We start from the raw sequence: 16891 nt of genomic DNA on the forward strand, positions 1-16891 counted from the left end.
CCCTGGAGCCGGATGGATTACTTTTGTGAAGGATGCATGCACATTTTGGGACTTGAAGGAGTGGACCCCATAACTTGACATTATAACCACTGAAAGATCTAAGACATTTTCTAAAATAACTGAAAATGTGTTTGTCTGAAAAATGATTGACATATGCATCTCGAACGGCTTGAGGGTGAGTAAATCATGGGTTAAATATCATTTTTTGCCGAACTATCCCTTTAAGATTTTCTTTGAGAAAAGAACGAAGAACACACTGAAGTCATTCTTAAAAAAGGAAGATGTGTTTGGAGTTTTGCCGACCGGATACGGCAAAAGTTTAATCTATCAACTAGCTCCGCTGGTGGGAAAAGGCTCTGGTTGGTTGTAACGCTATCCTATTGAGTGCAGAGGGAATTTGAAAGACAACCGTTAATCCCGCCCCTCGGATTGAGCCCTGCCAATGGTGTGTTCCCCCTTGTCAGGCTATATTTCTGAAACAATTTGACTTAAACTTTAAATACATTTTCAATAATTTAATTAATGCAATTTTTAAATCAGTATTACATTACATTACATTACATTACATTAGTCTGCAGTACATGTTCTACTACATTACTTCCTGTATACGATCTGACCCCTGGAGAAGCTCATAAAGGAATAGTTCACCCAAAAATTTTAATTATACCATCATTTTCTCACCCTCAAGCCAGGTATATATGACTTTCTTCTTACTTCTTACTTCTTTCTTCTTCTTACTTCTAACACACTCTTAGAATGCTTTTCTACTTTTTCAATTTCATTCATTGTGTAATGTTGCTGTTTGAGCATAAAAAAGATCTGCAATGTTACAAAGTTCAAAGTCCACTCCAAAGGGAGATATTTTATTTAACAGAATCCTCTTTTCAAGAACTACAACAAACGGCTCGTTTGGACTACAACGATTTAAATAATCTCCGCCCACGGTTACATTTTATTTTAAACAGTGTTCCTGAACATTATAACCCCAAAGTTTATCTGTGCGCTGCACATTTTATGGACAACAGCTTGTTTTCTGTTGCTTTTGTAAGCTCTCGCTTTTGTAAGATGGTTCACCGTTCCTTAGGAAAATTAAACATGGTTTTGTGATTGATTGCTGTTTGTTTGATCTTAGTTTTCCGACAAATATCACAATTAAATGGTGGATAACATCGTATACATAATATATAAGAAAATTATACAAAACATACCACTCTGAAACGTCCTGTGAAATCTGTGCTTGCAAAGTCTGTGCATGAAATCTATTCTGGACAATCCTCTTGTTTGTCAGGGTCTGAATCAGGCTCGAATTGGCTTGAAATTGACACCATCCTTATTCATATTTACACTAGAGCAGAACTCAGTTATGGAGTGGCAGGACATAATCAGAACATACAAGGCCAGCTAACCAATCGCAACCAATCGCAAAATTTCATATTTCGGAAGGAGGGGCTTCATCAAAAATCTGCGTTTTCGAGCCAGACTGGGGAGAGAGGTGCTGTAATAATGTAAAATATGTGAAAAATGTATTAGCCCACTTGTATTTATTAGCCCACTTGAGTTGTATGGATTATTTTTATGATGTATGGATGTTCTTTTTTATTTTCATTACAAAGCTGGGAAGAGCCAGGATATTATTTATTATATTTATTATAACTTCCACTGTATCCGGCTGAAAGAAGAAAGTCATACACACCTAGGATGGCTTGAGGGTGAGTTAATTATGGGATAATTTTTGGCTGAACTATTCCTTTAAGAAATATTCACTTGTACATGCGAGTATTTTCCCAAATACCCTCCCCTAGCCTTTCCCAAAAGCCACCCTGCTAAACTCTGGACTTCCTTGAGGACGGAGCGTCAAACTCCGCACAATTAATGCGAGAGGACTGTAGTGTGTGTGCCCTGCGCTGTACCATTCATCATAAAGCTTTTACATTGACCTTGACACCCACTTCATTAGAATAAAGATTGTGTAGCGTTTAGGCTACATTGTTCCTCTGCGCCCAGACCCCATGCAAATTCCCGCTCTGGCTCAGGCGCGGCGGGTCTGTCAGAGGTCATCTGCATTAAATGATTGCCGCTATTCTCCAACTGCTTCTTTTCATTCGGCTCAATTGAAACCCCTCTTCCTGCTCAGGACGGGACCCTGCTACTGCTGCTGCCCACCGCACGGAGTTTAACTCCTCGCTCCCACGACTACAGCCTCGTAACTCCGTGTAATGCTCATCTGGAGCGCAGGGTTAGCTTCTCGGAGTCTGTGTTACAGGATACGGGGTGTTTCTCCTAGAAAGCTTAAATTAACTTAACACGACTGTATGTCAAGTATTGACTTGTTTGTATCTATTTTTATTTTTTATTTTGTGCTTTTCCATGCAAAACTCACTGGCAAGATGTTTTGGTGTTGTAGGTCATTGCCAGGGAGTTGCTAAGTGGTTGCTAGAGTTTTTTTGGGTGGATACTTGTTGGTTGCCTACTAGTCTCTATGATATTCTGGTCTCTAAATATTTGCAACCCATTTTCTTCACTAACATCAGTAGTTCTTTCTGGAAAACAATGAGGTTAAATATACTCCAGACGCTTATTTTATGGCAACTATTGACTTTTTTTTTTTTTTTTTTTGCAGAGAAACATCTGAAATTATACATTCTCTGAAAAAAAAATGAGTGGTGCTTTTCCATGCTAAATTTGTTGGCAAGATGTTTTGGGTCATCGCCAGGGCGTTGCTATGCTGTTTCTAGGGGTTTCTGGGTAGATACTTGATGGTTGCCTACTAGCCCAAGTCTCCATTGGATGAAATCCATTGATTGTCTGGTCTCCATATATGGTTGGGTCCCTCCTACATTGTAAGTGTTTGAGATTTTGTCACTAATGAGATATTTTTGTCTCAGTTGTTTCTCGTAGACAGCAGTGAAATGAAATGGACAGCAAAATGGCTTTTGGAAGTTTCCTTTATAGATTTATATATCTTGGTCCTGGGAAAAACACCCCAGTAATCTTGCATGTTTCTCCTCTAGAGTTTTAGAAGAGATCTCAACAGTCAGCAGTTGTCTAATTTGTCTTTTTAAATCTCTCTGTCTCACATGTTTGAAATTGAATGGAATTTTTTTAAGTCGTGAGCTTTGAGAGAGTAAATAGTAAATAGCTTATTTTCGCTAAATATTGCTTATTTTCTTGTTCTGTCTGACAGTGGAGAACTACAGCATTTGTTGTGGAGATAACTTACTCTTTCATGAGCTGTTGTGCTGAAGTTCTCTCTCTTTCTCTCTCTCTCTTTCTCTCTCTCTCTTTCAGTCAGTCCCTGGCTTTGGACCCAAATATATCTCCATTATTATAACATCAGTCAAAAGCAGACGGCCAATCCCACAAAAAAAAAACTCCAGAATGAAAAGGCTCATTCTGCTCTACAGATATAATTGGAATTAAATTATTAATGAGAGATACTTAAAAAAGATTGTTTTATGATTCGCTATTAGTGAATTTGCCATTCATTTTAATATTTGTCATTTGATTTATATGGGGATAATACAAAATAGGCCCCAATTAACAATGCGTGGCCTGTGTAATATGATTTTCGCTTAATGCAAATGGAATAAGCTAGAAGAAAGCAAGCGATTCAACTCCTCAAATGTAATTTTCTCAGCCAGTTTTGCCAATTTTAAATGACATTGTACATTTTAATTTTCCTTCTCTTTTTCAAAGGTTGCAAATTTATACTCATTGAGCCGAACTGCCATTAATTTACATGGAAAATTGCTTGCGGAGTTGGAATATCTGTCACGTTCACACCCATTTACTTTTAAAAGCTCTGGCAATGGAGCAGGTTAGGAGGTTACAGGGAATTCAGGCACTTTTCTAACTAACTTCTGTTTGTAGTGAGTTAAAGTGTCACTAAAATGTCCAAACCTTTTAAACTTGCCTGTAGGAAAAGAAAATTCACACGCGATCTCTTCAATATCTCAATTGTTTGTCCTAGACAGCAGTGACATTAGCAAACTGACACCTAAGGGATTTCTGAAAACCATCTTTGACAACGTTCATTTAAAGGGTTAGTTCACCCAAAAATGATTTCATTTACTGTCATCATTTACTCACTCTCATGTCGTTCCAAACCTGTGTAACTGACTTTCTTTTGCCGAACACAAAATAAGATATTTTTTTGAGGGTTTTATATATTATTACAGGATAGAGCTTTACATAAGGCTACATTATACACACTTGAGGAAATCTAGAAAAATATATTCTTTTAAAGATATTTTTCTCAATGAATAAGGTGTCTCGATGCCTCTGTTGGACTTTGTTGAATATATAAAAACTGTTCTTCAAAATATTCTCTTTAGTGTTCCACAAGTCATACAGATTTGTAAGGATAAGAGGGTGAGAAAATTATGGCATCAAGAACAAAAAAGCACCATCAAAAACAGAAGATTTTCAGTGAATAATGCATTAAATTGCAGTATGTTTCTAACATAAAACTATCATTTGGCTTCAGAAAATGTGGAATATAGCATAAAGGACTTTTATGGTGCTTTAATTTGTCTTTTTGGGATCTTGGCAGTCAAAATCTTCTGATTCCATTGTATGGAAAACAATGGTTGGGACATTCTGCAAAACGTCTCCTTTTCGAAAGGGTTTGGAACAACACGAGGGTGAGTAAATGATGACAGGCCTTTGATTTTGGGGTGATCTTGCCCTTTAGGATTGTGGAGCTCTGAAAGGGCATCTCTGAGCAGTAAGTTTCCTTTGCTGTGAGCAGCAGTAGCTCTATGAATTCTGGCACCATCACTTTAGATTATAGCCAGGCTGAGCAGAGCTGAACAGATCTTAGGCCTCTCTCGGCTCTTAAAGCCCAGAGTTCTTGGCTGATTGCATTGTTTCCTATGTTTGTCTAGTGAAGAAAAATGCCACGCTCAGTGTAGAGAGGGATGGGGTGTGAGTATCTTTCCATGAGAACCCCTCCTCCCCGAACTCACAGCTGAGCTCCAGACCCCGGGCCCTGGATAAATAGTGCCTTTGTTCGCCATTCAATGGCATTAGGCATGGGCTTCCTATGGGGGTCACTACCAATCCCTGTGAGGGGACAGAAGGGGAGGCTGAAAAAGAACAATATGAACTTCCAGCTGATCAGAGGTAGATGAACAGCGATGGCCGCAGTTTGATATGTATCAAAAGTTGTGAGTCGATATAAAACAAATGTCCAAGTCATGTTTCACCCCTAAACCAAGAAGGGAAGATTAAGAAATTATTACTTTTTTGTTCCCATTAGGTTTTTACAATTCTTAAGTAATCACAAATTCTTATCGCAATGCAAAAAACAGCATTTATTCAAAATATAAATATTTTTTTTAACAATATAAATCTTTACAATCACTTTTTATTAATTTAACACATCCTTGAAGTATTAATTTCTTTTCTTTTTTTTTTTAAGAAAGAAAAACAATTACTAACCCCAAACTTTTTAACGGTATTATGATTTGTTACAAATGATTTCTATTTAAAATAAATGCTGTTCTTTTTTAAAAAACATTTTATTCATCAAAGAATCCTGAGAAAAGTATCACACGTTTTAAAAAAATATTTAAGCACCACATCTGTTTCCAACATTGATAATAAATCATCATATTAGAATGATTTCTGAAGGATCATGTGACACTGAAGACTGGAGTAATGATGCTGAAAATTCAGCTTTGCCATCATAGGAATAAATTATATTTTAAAGTATATTAAAATAGAAAACCATTATTTTAAATTGTAATAATATTACACAATATTACTGTTTTTTCTGTATTTTTTGATCAAATAAATGCAGGCTTGATAAGCAAAAGAGACTTAAGAATTACATATTATTGTAATCTTATATATTGTTATTGTTATGTATTTATTTATTTTGATTGTGTACATATATTTTATTAAATGTTATTTTATATTATATAATATTTACAGTAGTGTTATATATGGGCTGAAATATGACCTGGACTTTGCTTTGTGAGATTCAGACAAAACAAAATCACTCAATCAGAGTCCCAAAAGTAGAGCCCATGAAGTCTGTCCAGAACTCTTTCTGTTTAAATCTTCATGGCTAAAGAAGTTTGCTGCTGTGTCTTAGTGTTTGTTCGGCATCACTTGGGCTGACCAGGCTTTTCTTTGTTCATTGGATCTTTTGAATCCCTCACTAACACTTTAGAAACCTGCGTAATGCATCATCTTTAGCTAGAAGGGGAGGAGAGTGAATATTCGTAGTTTTATGCTCCATATTGTTGTGCAGATTGTATGCTATTATGTCGTTGAGAAAGAGAGTCCCATGGGTCGGCGTCTATGCGGTTTTGTAACTAACATTTTTTTTTTTTCTTTGCTCAACCTTTTCTTGTCGTCGTGAACGATGGCATTGTCCGTGCAATTTGTTGCCACTCGATGCATTTTGACAATGTGAAGTGTATTTGGTCCCCCGTCCATCCCTGAAGGAACCTCCTGCCAGCTGAGGTCTGGAAAGGCTGGTGGAAACTCTCCTGAGTCCCTCGCTGACCCCATAGTGACTGCCCACCTTGTTCTTAACCAGAGAGAAGAGAGCCGGGTGAAAAAAAAAAAAAAAAAAAAAAGGCGCTTGACTCAATACGAGCCTTCTATACCAGCTGTAAAATGGCTTATTCTTCTAGTCACCATGGTGACAATTAACAGTGTTTCAAGGACTTTTGTTCCCGGCCGGTTTGAACAGACCCCCCCCCCCCCCCTTTTTACGGCGCAAAGTGATTTTTCACGAAGGAGGAAAAGCAGCGTCTATTTTGCATGAACAGTAAGGAATCGCATCCAAATGGAGGCAGTGCATTTTCTCCTCCTTTTAAAGTAAATATGTAGCTTTTTACTTCCTGGTCTTTCAAACCCGGCGCTCACACATCTTTGAGAGCTTGGCTCGCGCCCCTCAGCTGCACTGGGTTTCCATCAATGGGCCTCTTCTGCGCGGTCTTCCTCCCCTCTCGACTGCTTCCTCTGCGCCTCCCTCCCCGAGCAGCCGTCTACAGCGAATTACAGACATCAAGGATGCTGGCAAGATATGAAAAGGCCTCAAACTGATTAAGTAATTATCAGTTTTCCCAGCTTCATTCAGCTCTATATCACGAAAGCATATCAAATTCTATATTTTGTACCTCTGAGTCAATTTGTAACTCATCAGCTCATAGTGTAGGTTTTCATGTGGCTGATGCATATTCAGTTTTTTCTCAAATGGATTCCCTTTCCTTCGTGCTAAACATCTAATGTGGCAGCTTCAGTGGATAATCGCAGAAGCCCAAAATGGACTTTTTTTTTTTTTTTTTTGCCCTTCACAGATTCATTTCAGGGCAAAAGAAAGATGTTATTACTTCCTTTTTGATTTAGGGACAGTGCAGAATCCGTCATTTAGATGAGGGCCCGTCGGGAGGCCGAGTGTGTCCTGTGAATTCTCATTTCGCCGCCTGGCTCCTGACGTGTGAACGTTAGCATAAAATGATTTGAATACGCCCCATCTCCGCCTCAGATCATGGAGTCTTACTTCTGTTGTCTCAACAAGTTACAGAGCCTGAACAAACTTTAATTTAATGGATAAGATGAATCTGCGAAACCGCATTAAGTGTGTTCATGTGTGACCGCATTTTTGCTGACATTTCCAGACTCACGTTCATTAATATGTGAAATAAATTAAATGTGCGAGGGCTTGTTGAAATTTCATCTATTTTGCGGCCATCTTTGCCCACTATTGCAGTTATAAGTGCTCTGCTATTTAAATACTGTTAGTAAAGCTGTCTGTTTCCATCATGTGATCTCAAGGGGTGTCCTGACATGTTGCAGTGATGTCATACTTTGGGCTAGTGATGAGAAAAAATCCCTAACTCCAAGTATTCCCCTTTAGGTATTCACTATATATTAGGGCTGCCAATTTAACACGTTCATTTAATTCATTAGCTATGGGGAAAAAAAATTTGTGATAAAATTATTAACACATTTAACGCACCCGCCATGCCCCAGACCTACAGTGTGTAGGTAATCTTACGTTTTATACAGTTGATTGATTTAGGCCAGCAGCCATATCACCCTGTAGCCCCTGTTGCCCACTGAAGTTAAGCAGGGCTGAGCCTGGTCAGTACCTGGATGGGAGACCTCCTGGGAAAACTAGGTTGCTGCTGGAAGAGGTTTTAGTGAGGCCAGCAGGGGGCGCTCACCCTGTGATCTGTGTGGGTCCTAACGCCCCAGTATAGTGATGCGGACACTATACTGTCAAAAAGCCCCGTCCTTCAGATGAGACGTTAAACCGAGGTCCTGACTCTCTGTGGTCATTAAAAATCCCAGGATGTCCTTCGGAAAAAGAGTAGAGGTGTAACCGAATTTGCCCATTGGCCCCCATCCATCATGGCCTCCTAATCATCCAGGTGGATGCTGCACATTGGTGGTGGTTGAGGAGACCCCCCCCCCCCCCATATGTAAAGCGCTTTGAGTACCCAGAAAAACGCTTTATAAATGTAACAAATTATTATTATTATTGGTGACGAACATGAAGCAGGGCAACAACTCATTGTATGATGGAGCCTATAGAATGTAGTTAGAATTGCCCTAAAATTCAAGAAATAAGGGCAATAATGCCCCATATGAGTTTTCGTCTCATATTTATATATGATATAGTTCAGCAATATCACACGAGTAAAGAGCGCAATATCACACGAGTGCTGTTTTTGTCCCAAATAGCACAAGTGTAAATGTGATATTGATTTTATACAACGGTTCAATAAATAAGACATTAATATTGTGTTATATTTTCGAGACAGTGTTGTCTGCTTTTACTCAATTTTACCTATAAAGCGAGAGCAGAACTGTCATGGATCTTGGAGCAACACACAGCGGTGTTTCGTTTCTGAATGAATCCGCGTTTTGAGCAAATCAATTGGGTGAACCACTGATTCAATGGTTCATAAAGAGAGCCATTGGGTGCATCTCATTTCTTATTGGTGCATTCTCTCTTTCCTTACTCACATTTAGCTCCACCCCCGGACGGATACACCTGTGTATCCTCGCTCATGACTCCTAAGGAAGCTTCTTTGCCTCCTTGCGGTGCAATTAGAGAATTGGAGTTGGAGTTCCATTGGTTTCCGGGTCACAGGATGGAGGATGGAGGAGCGAGGAAGCATCAATTTGAGTATTGAGAAGCACCTATTAACTTAATTCATGAATGAATCAGCCGTTTGAACAATTCAAATGAATGAATGATTCAATGACCTACTCATTTACACATTTACTGCCACCTGCTGGTAGTTTTTGTTTCTTATTTAGAGTATCATTTCATTAACCCTTTAAGGTACTACTCAACCGTTTGGTAGACCCCACTTTAAGTCACTATATTTAATTGAAAAATGCATCAAGCTTAACTCAACCTGAATGAGTCATCTCTATTGTTTGGTGTAGTTGTGCAATGCTAAAAAAATCCACTAGATGGCGCTGTGTCTGTGAGCAGCATGCCTTTTTATTGTTCCTTCAAACAGCATGTGACACAGCAAAAATTTACTCATCCTTTGATGACGCATATCGGCGGGACTTTTAAAGGTAAAACTATTTTGTTGACATATTATAGTTTCAGAGGAGATGTTAAACAGAATTATGTAACTTAATTAAACAAAAATAAGTCTTATAAGGGTCAAATAATTTTTTCAAAAAATGCTCTACCAAACGGTTGAGTAGTCCTTTTAGGGTAGAGAAGCTAGCTAATGTTGGTAAAATTAGCTAATGTTGGTAAAATTAGCTAATGTTGGTAAAATTAGCTATTTACAATGAACAAAAGGGTTAGTGTTGGTAAAATGATACATTTAATATTATTAAATTACATATTTGATGAGAAATATTTGATCAATATAGTATCTCAAGATAGTATCTCATGGGCTCAAGATACTATCTCGTGGGCTCAAGAAAGTAACTCGTGGCCTCAAGATAGTAACTTGTGGGCTCAAGGTAGTAACTCATGGCCTCAAGATAGTATATCGTGGCCTCAAGATAGTAACCCGTGGGCTCAAGGTAGTAACTCGTGGGCTCAAGGTAGTAACTCGTGGCCTCAAGGTAGTAACTCGTGGCCTCAAGGTAGTAACTCGTGGCCTCAAGGTAGTAACTCGTGGCCTCAAGGTAGTAACTCGTGGCCTCAAGATACTAACTCGTAGTCTCAAGATAGTAACTCGTGGCCTCAAGATAGTAACTCGTGGGCTCAAGGTAGTAACTCGTGGCCTCAAGATACTATCTTGTGGCCTCAAGATAGTAACTCGTGGCCTCAAGATACTAACTCGTGGCCTCGAGATAGTAATTTGTGGCCTCGAGATAGTAATTTGTGGCCTCGAGATACTAATTCGTGGCCTCGAAATACTATCTCGTGGCCTCAAGATAGCAACTCGTGGCCTCAAGATAGCAACTCGTGGCCTCAAGATAGCAACTCGTGGCCTCGAGATAGTAATTTGTGGCCTCGAGATAGTAATTCGTGGCCTCGAGATACTAATTCGTGGCCTCGAGATACTAATTCGTGGCCTCGAGATACTATCTCGTGGCCTCAAGATAGCAACTCGTGGCCTCAAGATAGCAACTTGTGGCCTCAAGATAGTAACTCGTGGCCTCAAGATAGTAACTCGTGGGCTCAAGGTAGTAACTCGTGGCCTCAAGATACTATCTTGTGGCCTCAAGATAGTAACTCGTGGCCTCAAGATACTAACTCGTGGCCTCGAGATAGTAATTTGTGGCCTCGAGATAGTAATTTGTGGCCTCGAGATACTAATTCGTGGCCTCGAGATACTATCTCGTGGCCTCAAGATAGCAACTCGTGGCCTCAAGATAGCAACTCGTGGCCTCGAGATAGTAATTTGTGGCCTCGAGATAGTAATTTGTGGCCTCGAGATACTAATTCGTGGCCTCGAGATACTATCTCGTGGCCTCAAGATAGCAACTCGTTGCCTCAAGGTAGTAACTCGTGGCCTCAAGGTAGTAACTCGTGGCCTCAAGGTAGTAACTCGTGGCCTCAAGATACTAACTCGTAGTCTCAAGATAGTAACTCGTGGCCTCAAGATAGTAACTCGTGGGCTCAAGGTAGTAACTCGTGGCCTCAAGATACTATCTTGTGGCCTCAAGATAGTAACTCGTGGCCTCAAGATACTAACTCGTGGCCTCAAGATACTAACTCGTGGCCTCAAGATACTAACTCGTGGGCTCAAGGTAGTAACTCGTGGCCTCAAGATACTAACTCGTGGCCTCAAGATACTAACTCGTGGCCTCAAGATACTAACTCGTGGCCTCAAGATAGCAACTCGTGGCCTCAAGATAGCAACTCGTGGCCTCAAGATAGTAACTCGTGGCCTCAAGATAGTAACTCGTGGCCTCAAGATACTAACTCGTGGCCTCAAGATACTAACTCGTGGCCTCAAGATAGTAACTCGTGGCCTCAAGATAGTAACTCGTGGCCTCAAGATAGCAACTCGTGGCCTCAAGATAGTAACTCGTGGCCTCAAGATAGCAACTCGTGGCCTCAAGATAGTAACTCGTGGCCTCAAGATAGCAACTCGTGGCCTCAAGATAGTAACTCGTGGCCTCAAGATACTAACTCGTGGCCTCAAGATACTAACTCGTGGCCTCAAGATACTAACTCGTGGCCTCTAGATACTAACTCGTGGGCTCAAGGTAGCAACTCGTGGCCTCAAGATACTAACTCGTGGCCTCAAGATACTAACTCGTGGCCTCAAGATACTAACTCGTGGCTTCAAGATACTAACTCGTGGCCTCAAGATACTAACTCGTGGCCTCAAGATACTAACTCGTGGCTTCAAGATACTAATTCGTGGCCTCAAGATACTAACTCGTGGCCTCAAGATACTATCTCGTGGCCTCAAGATAGCAACTCGTGGCCTCAAGATAGTAACTCGTGGCCTCAAGATAGTAACTCGTGGCCCTCAAGATAGTATTTCGTGGGCATGGCCTCAAGATAGTAACTCATGGCCTCAAGATAGTAACTTGTGGCCTCAAGATACTATCTTGTGGCCACAAGATAGCAACTCGTGGCCTCAAGATAGTAACTTGTGGTCTCAAGATAGTAACAAAATCTTGAGGCCACGAGTTACTATCCTGAGGCCACAAGATAGTTATAATAATTTTTTTTTGACAAAGTGGGACTTGGGGGGGCTCCGTACTAATCAAATCTTGGTTGAACTTTTGCACCAGCACACACACACACACGCACGCACGCACGCACGCACGCACGCACACACACACACACACACACACACACACACACACACACACACACACACACACACACACACACACACTCTTGATGTGTTTGGAGCCATCAATAGCAACCATCAGATTTTTTATTGGTCAAGAAATTGCACTTAATATGACTTGTTCTGAATGTTGTTCTTTTACTATGAACAGACATCTCAACCGTTTGGTAGAGCACTGTATCTAAAATACTGTAGGATCTAATTTAAAAAAAAATATTGATTGTTGTTATTGTTATCATAATTGAATAAAAAATGCAAAGAAATAATTTTTCCTTTGCTTTTTTCATGGTGCGTACCTTAAAGGGTTAAAAAAAAAACATATTTCCATATTACAAAAAAAAAACTAAATGTATAGTTCGCCCAAAATGAAATTCTGCCATCATTTACTCACCCTCAAGGCCATATATACACTCACCTAAAGGATTATTAGGAACACCATACTAATACTGTGTTTGACCCCCTTTCGCCTTCAGAACTGCCTTAATTCTACGTGGCATTGATTCAACAAGGTGCTGAAAGCATTCTTTAGAAATGTTGGCCCATATTGATAGGATAGCATCTTGCAGTTCACGGAGATTTGTGGGATGCACATCCAGGGCACAAAGCTCCCGTTCCACCACATCCCAAAGATGCTCTATTGGGTTGAGATCTGGTGACTGTGGGGGCCATTTTAGTACAGTGAACTCATTGTCATGTTCAAGAAACCAATTTGAAATGATTCGAGCTTTGTGACATGGTGCATTATCCTGCTGGAAGTAGCCATCAGAGGATGGGTACATGGTGGTCATAAAGGGATGGACATGGTCAGAAACAATGCTCAGGTAGGCCGTGGCATTTGAACGATGCCCAATTGGCACTAAGGGGCCTAAAGTGTGCCAAGAAAACATCCCCCACACCATTACACCACCACCACCAGCCTGCACAGTGGTAACAAGGCATGATGGATCCATGTTCTCATTCTGTTTACACCAAATTCTGACTCTACCATCTGAATGTGTCAACAGAAATCGAGACTCATCAGACCAGGCAACATTTTTCCAGTCTTCAACTGTCGAATTTTGGTGAGCTCGTGCAAATTGTAGCCTCTTTTTCCTATTTGTAGTGGAGATGAGTGGTACCCGGTGGGGTCTTCTGCTGTTGTAGCCCATCCGCCTCAAGGTTGTGCGTGTTGTGGCTTCACAAATGCTTTGCTGCATACCTCGGTTGTAACGAGTGGTTATTTCAGTCAAAGTTGCTCTTCTATCAGCTTGAATCAGTCGGCCCATTCTCCTCTGACCTCTAGCATCAACAAGGCATTTTCGCCCACAGGACTGCCGCATACTGGATGTGTTTCCCTTTTCACACCATTCTTTGTAAACCCTAGAAATGGTTGTGCGTGAAAATCCCAGTAACTGAGCAGATTGTGAAATACTCAGACCGGCCCGTCTGGCACCAACAACCATGCCACGCTCAAAATTGCTTAAATCACCTTTCTTTCCCATTCTGACATTCAGTTTGGAGTTCAGGAGATTGTCTTGACCAGGACCACACCCCTAAATGCATTGAAGCAACTGCCATGTGATTGGTTGATTAGATATTTGCATTACTGAGAAATTGAACAGGTGTTCCTAATAATCCTTTAGGTGAGTGTATATATATGTGTGTGTGTGTGTGTGTGTGTGTGTGTGTGTGTATTTTTATTTTAAAATAAACCAAAAAGCACAAAATTAGAAGTTACCACAGACCTTAAATTGGATGATGTGTTTGGTATGATTTGCTTCAGAAAAATGTAGTTTATTTCTAATGTGATGTACCCGTACTATGATGAGTTGTAAGTGTGTCCTGTTGTGCACTGATAACCTGTTTTTAAAAACAAACTTTAATTTTTTAGCTCTGCTCATCAGGGTTAACAGAGCGATGCCAGGATCATGTATTTCCGTCACACCTCCACCTCGGTGGCATCTTTGGCCCTTGAATATGTTTTTCCTTACCGTCAATTACACAGTTGACTATAAAGTTTTCAAGCTCGAGCTCCTTGGGTTAAGTATGCAAATCACCCTATCTAGGTTGAAACGGGGAAAGTGACTCAAGGGCCAAAAGTCATCCATGCAGTGCACGTAGCTAAGGTTAGCATGATGCTTCAACTTCCCATCGCTCTGGCATTCTAATTACTCAGGCTATCTTTCCCTCCGTCTGCGTTGTCCATCAATAACCTGCCATTTTTTAAACCAACGAAAGGACTTAAAATCAATATTTGCTGTCAACAAACAAATTGTGTAATCCCCTTTACTTTAAAGCGGAGCGTCTTTAGTTTGGCGGCCACTATTAAAAACTGAAAGGGATGAATGATTTAAAAGGATGTGTGATACCATCTCCATCAAAACAAACGACAGTGAAAAATGAACGCTGGCCGGATGACAGCAAGGAAAGGGGGGAAAACAGCACATTTAAATATTTAAATGCGCATCCGCCATAATGATAAATGACAACCGAAAACTAGAATCAAGTAGCTATTGATGCAGAAAATGAAATGGGGGAGAGACAGAGAGAGAGAGAGAGACAGAGAGAGAGAGATAGAGGGAGGAAGAGAAGAATTAACTGAAATAAGGTGTTGAATAGCATCACTTTCATCTTTTACTGTATGTTAGTCCAGCATTCAAACAGAAATGTCACAATTCTGCTCAACGTGTGTTGGCGAGTGACCTAACACTGTCAGTTAACCAATTAGAAATAACAATCACATATGACCACTATTCTCTTGAAGTAGCATACAGTATCAGTCAAAAGTTTGGACCATTACTATTTTTAATGTTTTTGAAGTCTCTTATGCTCATTAAGCCTGCATTTATTTGATCAAAAATACAGAAAAAAAAGTAATATTGTGAAATATTATTACAATTTAAAATAATTGTTTTCTTTTTAAATATTATTTAAAATATAATTTATATTTTCCCCGCTTCACCGCAAAAGCCCATTCTTGAATGCTAACTGTGCTTCTCTCACCCTCTGACTGCTGTGTTTCTACAGGGGAACAGTGTGGAGATGTCCATGTGGCTTCCCAAGAAGACTCAGCTTCTGGGCTGGTCTGAATCTCTGAAGAGGAGCGGCTCTGAACTTCCTGCTGACTTTGACCAGCGGCTGACGGCCCTCAGGAGCAAATGGGATCAACTCGAGGTTTGTCTCTCTCTGTTCAGTCTACTGTATGAACATAACATTTGTTTCTGCTGCATCAAAGGAGCTATGAAACTTTTATTGTCCTGTTTGGGAAATGGCTGTTAAAAGCACAGAGCGTCACATCAGTCAGGGGTTCCTTTATGGAAAGAAAGTGCTTCCTGAACAGCCGGCTCTCAAAGTCAGAGCTGCTCTGACACAGGTGAGTGTCGCACCTTGATACTGATCTTTCCTTGATCCAGAGCGCCCTGCTGAGATGAGAGGGAAGCGGGCAGGTAGGGAGGATTTAGAGCTGAGAATCCAAGAAAAAGTTGGGAAGACATTGTCAGAATAAAAGTACTGCGTAAATGCATCTTAAAACACATTTGTATGAACGCTTCCTTTGCGTCAAATTGACGCGTTTCAAAGTTACCCTGTTTTTCTAAGGCTTTTAAAAATTTCCCTGTAATGTTTCTGCTTGGTTACCGTTTCTTCTATTTTTAAGCTGTTTACTTGTACTTTCTTCCTGGATAAATGCAGCTCTTTTATCACACGTTTATCCAAAGTTATTTGCATTTGTAGTTTACTGTTCAAGGGTTTGGGGTCAGTAAGATTTTTATTTATTAATTTATTTAGAAATGACTTCTTTTATATAGCAAGGACGCATTAAATTGATCAAAAGTGACAGTAAAGACATTTATAATGTTTCTCTTTCAAATAAATTCTGTTCTTTTCTGTTCATCATAGTCTAAACAAAATTTTATCACAGTTTTCACAAAAAATATGAGGGAGCACAACTGTTTTCAACATTGATTATAATAAGAAATGTTTCTTGAGGAGCAAATCAGCATATTAGAATGTTTTCTGAAGGATCATGTGACCATCTTGCCAACACAGTAATAAATGACATAATAAATTAAAATAGAAAACAATCAAACTGTAATAATATTTCACAATATAAGTGTTTTACTGTATTTTTGATTAAATAAATGCAGCTTTGTGAGCATAATAGACTTTTCAAAAACATTAATTAAATCAACCTCAAATTCAGTGCCAGTCCTAGACTTCTTGGGGCCCTAAGCAAAACCACGGTCAATGCGTTCATGAACAACCCTTATGACCCCCAACCCCTTAATCAACAATCAACAGTGAGTTGAAACAGTCAATAATAACTTTAAATAAATGTAATGATTCTTATTAAAGTTACTCAAGTTATTCAGTGAAGAGCAGTGAATGATTCTCTTGTTTTCTTTTGTTGTTCGATTAACATAAAATGACAGACAGCAGGTTTATTGCTGTCACTTTAAGACCAAATGCACAGATCTAATATACTAACAAGCATTTGATTACTTTCCCAACTGTTTGTTTACTTAAGACATAACGACTGCATTTAAGTGAAAACTGTGAATTTGTCCGTTTAAGCGCACATCCGAAACCCAAAGTAGCCACTTAGTTGTCACTGTTTCACTCCGACAGAATGCTGCCTGGCTTTCACTGCTCAA

The 16891-nt window shown here is 39.8% G+C and overlaps 1 protein-coding gene across 3 annotated transcripts in view; it reads left to right on the plus strand.

Moving 5' to 3' along the window:
- Nucleotides 1-16891, plus strand: part of akap6 (A kinase (PRKA) anchor protein 6) — a 198330-nt gene that overhangs the window by 151393 nt on the left and 30046 nt on the right. For all 3 annotated transcript variants that reach the window (XM_079853930.1, XM_079853931.1, XM_079853932.1), the window contains one exon: nt 15267-15413. In XM_079853930.1, coding sequence (XP_079710056.1) covers nt 15267-15413 — 147 coding nt within the window. The remainder of the gene's footprint in view (nt 1-15266; nt 15414-16891) is intronic.

The sequence above is a fragment of the Squalius cephalus genome (assembly GCF_949319135.1).
Source record: "Squalius cephalus genome assembly, chromosome: 20".
In the NCBI taxonomy this organism is placed as follows: domain Eukaryota; kingdom Metazoa; phylum Chordata; class Actinopteri; order Cypriniformes; family Leuciscidae; genus Squalius; species Squalius cephalus.